Source organism: Geospiza fortis, unplaced genomic scaffold (genome assembly GCF_000277835.1).
Source record: "Geospiza fortis unplaced genomic scaffold, GeoFor_1.0 scaffold290, whole genome shotgun sequence".
In the NCBI taxonomy this organism is placed as follows: Eukaryota; Metazoa; Chordata; class Aves; order Passeriformes; family Thraupidae; genus Geospiza; species Geospiza fortis.
The window spans coordinates 9,505-15,494 of record NW_005054678.1 but is presented as its reverse complement, the minus strand read 5'-3'; the positions used below and the strand labels follow the sequence as shown (position 1 = coordinate 15,494).

The 5,990-nt window shown below is 54.4% G+C and overlaps 1 protein-coding gene across 1 annotated transcript in view; it reads right to left on the bottom strand.

Moving 5' to 3' along the window:
• Positions 1 to 1,425: 1,425 nt before the first annotated feature.
• The window catches only part of LOC115949012 (zinc finger protein 436-like), an 8,858-nt gene continuing 4,293 nt past the window's right edge, over positions 1,426 to 5,990 (bottom strand). The window contains exon 2 of the mRNA XM_031065097.1: positions 1,426 to 3,467. Within this exon, the coding sequence (XP_030920957.1) occupies positions 2,704 to 3,467 (764 nt within the window). The 3' untranslated portion in view covers positions 1,426 to 2,703. The remainder of the gene's footprint in view (positions 3,468 to 5,990) is intronic.

The following is a 5,990-nucleotide window of genomic DNA, read 5'->3' as shown; positions in this document are numbered from 1 at the left end:
CGGCGCCCCCCCCGAGTTGTTCGGGCTGTCCCGAGGCTGCCCCTGCGGGGGGAGCTGGGACAGCAGTACGGGGTGTCAGCCTGGACCCCAGAGGAGGCGCGGCTCGGCAGCTGTTTGCAGGCGCCTCTTGGCTGAACGCTTTGAAACTCGGTGTTTTTCTGGGGCGCGGCATTTTTCGCGGGCCGACTCTGGTTTGCTCGGGGGGGTTCTCGCTGGGGTTTGGGATGCCTTCCCAGCAGGGTGGGGGAAGTCGTTTCTGGAGGTGCTGCCTCCGGTCCCGAGCCCCGAGGAAATGGGGATGGTGCCGCTGATCAGAGGGCTGGGTAACACTCTTTTGTATCGCGGGGGAGAACGGCGCAGCAGGGAGCGGGCGGCACTTGCTTGTCCTGGGCAAGTGGGGACCTTAAATCCCCACTGGGGATTCACATTCCCGAAAATGTTTCTCCTTCCCAGCCGCCGACACGAGCCGCTGGTTCTGGGGGGAGGGGGAAGAAGCGTCTGCTCACTCCTGTTGCCGAGACACTCGCAGCATGGTGGGGCCGGGTCGTGAGAACAAAGCCCCCCCCTCCATGGGCCGGGTCTGGCCGCTTGGCCCGTCCCCCCACCTTTGACCCCCCACCCGGGCCCGGGCCACCACTCCATGGGACGGGTCTGGTTTCCTTGGCCCGCCCAATAAGGAGTGGCTCAGGGATGTAGGAACAGAAATAGGAACAGGGGAAGGAGCCAATGGGGTCTAACAGCTTTTTGAGTGAAGCTTCTTGTGTCTCCTAAAAACCAGGGAATGCCTCCCCAGGGTGTCCACAGTGGCAGGTGGAGGTGACCCCACGCCTGGGGAGGTTTCCAGCAGCACCGGGAGCTGGTGGTCCAGTCACCATTGGGGACCACATTAGGGGCCAGCATGTGCCCAAAGAGCTCCTGCTGGCCCTGGAACCACCTCAGCTGCACCTGTGCAAGGTGAAAATCCATCACAGAGCAGCGTAGGCAGCTGGGGCTGGCCTGGGAGCTCCAGGGTACCAGTGAGGTGGACACGCTGGGGGGCACTGGGAGAGAGCAGGGAGACACAGAGGGTATGGGGAGAAAGAGAGTGTAGGGCTGTTGTGGCACCAAGAGGGACTGGGAATGGAATGGGGTGGCACTAAGAGTGAGTGGAGCAGGTTGGGGAGCACTGAGAGGGCAGGGGCAGATCTAAGTGAACTGAGAAGGAATGAGAATGAACTGGAAAGGGACTGGAAATGGACTGGGGGGGAACGGGAAAGGACTGGGATGAACTAGGCAGAATAGATTGGGACTTGGATGACCTGGATGGGGGACGGATGGAGGGCACTGGGAGGGGCAGGGAATGAAGTGAGAAGCACTGGGAGTGTGAGGATCTCTGCATCCCTGTGGATCTCTCTGGACGGTCAAAAATGGGACATCACACCATGATCAATGTGATCAAGTGAAGCCGATTTATTGCTCAAATAGGTTACATTTATATCATGTTCTACTGTTCATGTGCCATAAGCTAATACAAGATTGGTTAAGTTTGTGCACGCATCTCAAGCTGTCAGCTAATTGCTTAGTTTTCTTTCTTCATGCGCTCTGCTGTGGCTTTTAGTTCCATCTTCATATGCTGCCTTCCATCCTGGACTTGTTTATTTCTGAGTAGGTTCTTCCTCTTTTGTGTCCTTAAGGCTGCTGCAATCTCCTGCTCAGTCTTGATGAAGGCTGGGTTGTGCACATGTCCACAGTTCTGCAAGAAACCCTCAACAGATCTCCAGGGGCTGTGGGGGGATCTCTGCACCCAGCACCTCCATCTTTGGAACCACCAGGGAATTGCTCTGCTGGACATGTAGGAAGCTTCCAGTAGCTTCTCTCAGAACCCACCCCTGGAGCACCCCTGCTATAAAAACACAGGCTGTGCAAACCCAAAACAGCTCTAAAAATGGGGTTCCAGATATTCAGGAACTCAACTGAACTCATCGATGGGTAACCCTAACCCTAACCCTAACCCAATGGAGATCATGCAGAACAGGGGTCACCAGAGCTCTTCCCAACAGGGGTCACTGGGGATCATCCACTGCGGATCCTCCAATGGGAGACTGAAGTGTTGCGCTTCAACAAGTCCCAGAGAGCAACCTGCGCTTTCAAGGCCTGGAGCACGCTTGCTAAAGGAGATGGCAAAGGAGGGGAGGGGAGGGACAGGTCTTTCTTTGGAGATCCAAAAGCCCTTTATTGCCAGGAAAAGGCCCAGGGACAAAGACCCAGCAGGGTGGGGGACACAGGGTTAAATATGGAAAAAGGGGTGGATTTGAAGGCCAAGAACTAATGGAAACACGGAAAAGTGGCGCAGAGGAAGGGCAGCAAACTAGGGGAACCAATGGGATAACAGGAACAGAACACTGCAGCAACCTCGGGCCAATGGGGATCAGGTGAGGGAAGAATGTTCTAGGGGGATACAAATATAGTAAAAAGGGGCTGAACAGGGGTAATGTAAATTGGATAAACCAATGACATTTAACACATTACATGTGTCTACAGAGGCCTGTGGGAGGGAGGCTCCTCTAACCCTAACCTCAGAGGGTTGTTTCTCCTTGCTTGTTTCTGCCCCTCCAGAATTGAGGCATTACAGCCCCACTGGCAGGCCCCTGAGTCTCCACAGGGGATGGAGTTGAAGTAGTTCATGAAGCTCTTCCTGCACTTGGAACATTCACAGGGCTTCCCTTACTGGTGTGTCCGTTGGTGTTGGGTCAAGCCCGAGCTGCTGGAGAAGCTCTTCCCACACTCCCCACACTCGTAGGGCCTCTCCCCGGTGTGGATGCGCCGGTGCAGGGTGAGATGGGAGTTGCGGTTGAAGCCCTTCCCACAGTCGGGGCAGAGGAAGGGCCTCTCGTCTGTGTGAGTCCGCTGATGCAGGAGGACATGGGACTTGCTCCGAAACCTCTTCCCACACTCAGAACACTCGTAGGGCCTCTCGCCAGTGTGGGTTCTCCGGTGCCGGATCAGGTCGGAGTGCCACCCAAAGCTCTTCCCACATTCCAAGCACTCGTAGGGCTTTTCCCCAGTGTGGATCCTCTGGTGTTCCATCAGGCTGCAGCTCTGTCTGAAGCTCTTCTTACACAAATAACACTCGTAGGGCCGTTCCCCAGTGTGGATCCTCAGGTGCCGGATCAGGTTGGAGCTGTCTCTGAAGGTCTTCCCACATTCCCCACACTTGTAGGGTTGTTCCACCTGTTCCCCAGTGTGGATCATCTGGTGCCGGACCAGGTGGGAGTTCCGGCTGAAGCCCTTCCCACATTCCAAGCACTTGTGTGGCTTCTCCACCATCTCTGAGCTCTGGCTGGACCTTGCACCACCTTTCTGGCACATAGGGGGTCCTTCCTTCTTGCAGCTCCCTGGGCTGGGTTTGCAGCCCCTCCTCGTGCAGCATCTCTGGGGCTCCTCCTTCTCCTCCATTGGCCCAAGGCTTGGGAATGACAAATCTTGGTCTGGGGGGAGGAACAATAGGGGAACACCTTAGGCTGGGGTTCCTCCTGCCCAAGTTCCTCTCAGGAAGTGACCAGATATTTTGTGTCCATAAAAACCTCCAAAACACAAAGGTTCAGCCCCCAAAAAAATCCTCAGAGGAGATTCACCTCTCTTGTTTCTCCACTCTGGGTTTTGGGGTTTCCCTTCCCTTGGCTGATGGGGTTCCTGTGGCTCCTCTATTCTGGGGTCTTGCTTACAGATGACCCAGGGTATTTGAGGGTCCCAGTGATCCCTTCTCCCCTGACTCCCTATTAGAGGGTTTCATGGATGTCGAGATCTCTAGCTGGTCAGAGCGACCCCGAGAAAAGTTCGAAAGTCTCTTTTCCCAGCCCGGCGCTTGAAGAAGGAGTCAGGGCTCTTAATTTCTCAACCTCAAGGTTGTTTATTTTATCTTATGTATAAAAAATTTTGTCCTGGCCTGCCGAGGTCAGCTCAGCAAGACAGTCCAAGGCACTCTGCCTGCCCCCAGTGCAGTGTTATGTCTTTATACTAAAAACTACGTATGCAATGTTTACAATTACTTCCCAATACCTATCACCTATGTTAGGCAGTGAGCTTCTACTCTAAACCAATCTGTAGGTGCCAACATCACAGCAGAAGATGGAGGCCAAGAAGAAGAAGGAGAAAGGCTGGACACACCCAGTTCCCTCCATCTTGCCTCCTGAACCCCCATACCAAAAACCCCAAAATCTACTTTTCCACCCCATGATAACTTCACTAATATTCTACTTAAACTGTTGTGGCCTGCTGATCTTCATACAAGGTTGGTAACTTGCTCCATGGGTCATAATCAAAACCACAGGTGTTTTGGGCTCTGTGCCAGGGTCTCTGAGACCCCTGGCAGGGGTCTTGGCTCCTCAGGACAGCCAGAGGGATGTCCTGGGTTCTGACAGATGGATCCCAGGAGTCCCCCAACTCCAGAATCTTCTCCTCCACCCTTCAGGATGCTGTGGGTCCAACAGCTATGGGACTGCCCCTCTCCACTCTCACCACTCCAGGGGTCCTGCATTTCCCCTCCACCACTCTCCTGGGGGGCCCCAAGACTGATGTGCTTCTCCTGCCAGTACTTGGTGATCATCTTGTGGATCCCCAAATACCCCCCAGAGTGGAATCTGTGATTCAGCTTTCAGGTACTGCAAGACTCAAACCTTCCCCCCACAGAACCACAAGGCCTCCCAGGGACCACAAAGATATTCGGGTCTCAATTCTGGAATCTGCCAACTCCAAACACTTCCCTTAGAAGAACCTCTGGAGGAATCCCTGATACATTTGGGGTGAGCTCACCCTCCTTAGTCACCAGCAGGACGGAAACTTGTGCTTCTCCTTCTGTTCCTCTTCCTGCTCCTCCTTCTCCTCTCCACCTCCCCTCCTCCTCCGTGACCAACCCAGATTCCCTTTCCCACCCCCCCTCTACCCCACAGCTGAAAAAGCATCACCGGCTGCTGGGTGGGGGGGAACCAGCCCAAGGAGCTCCCCAAGGATGGACAAGGGGTTGGGGAACCCCCCAGTGCAGATCCATCCCCTCCCACAGCCCTGGGGAATTGCTCCAGGGACTGAGTGATGGGGACACAAAGGGACCACCATGGGAACCCCTTTCCTGCTGTCCCCCCTCCCGTTATCCACCTCTCCTATCCTTTGTCTATCATCCCCTCTAAAACCCAGCTTCCATCCGGCTCAGTTTAGGGCTGACCCTCCCCTGTCCCTCGCAGTTTTAGTGTCCTAAACTCCCTTTTATGGCTTCTCCCCCCTGTTCCCATGGTGTTGAAAAGAATGAAAGTGTCCACAAAAATGGTGTGCATCTCCTTTGAGACAGAGGAAGGGACTTGTAGATAAGGAAGTGACAGGAGAAACCATCAGTTCCAGAAAATGTTATTATTTGACATAGACTCCTGCTCAGCCAAGGTCCTGCTAAATTCCTGACTCTCCAGAAAAAGAACAAAGACTTAACAGAGCCATTATTCTCATATGTGATAAAAAAGGGGATAATGTTGAGGTAGTTTCCACATTCACCCAGAGGTAATTAAGGACATGGACACACGGAGGGGCAATAAGGGAAGTGGAGAAGGGATTTGGACAACAGGGGATGGATGGTGTTGGTGTGCTGGGAATGGATTGGGTGAAGGGGAGTGTGCAGCAATATGGTTAAGGCAAGAAGCAGCAGGAGGAATCTCTGTGGTATGAAAAAGGAAGATGGAAAAGAGAAGGAAAAGAATGAATCATGAGGATTCGGAATGTTCAGCACCATCTTATCGTCAAAAATTTCCAGGTGATGAAATTATAGATCCTTTTCTATTCCCGGTTTCCAGGAGAGGAAAACAAGGAGGTCAGGGTTTCAGGGGGTTTCTCTGAGCTGGGCAGCGGCAGCACCGGGCGCAGAGGTGCAGGACCGGGAGCACGGGCTGGGGGCCTGTGCCGAGCTGCGGGGCCGGGCCGGGGCTGTGGGGCAGCCGGGGCTCAGCGCCGGGCGCTGCCTGAGCCCACCA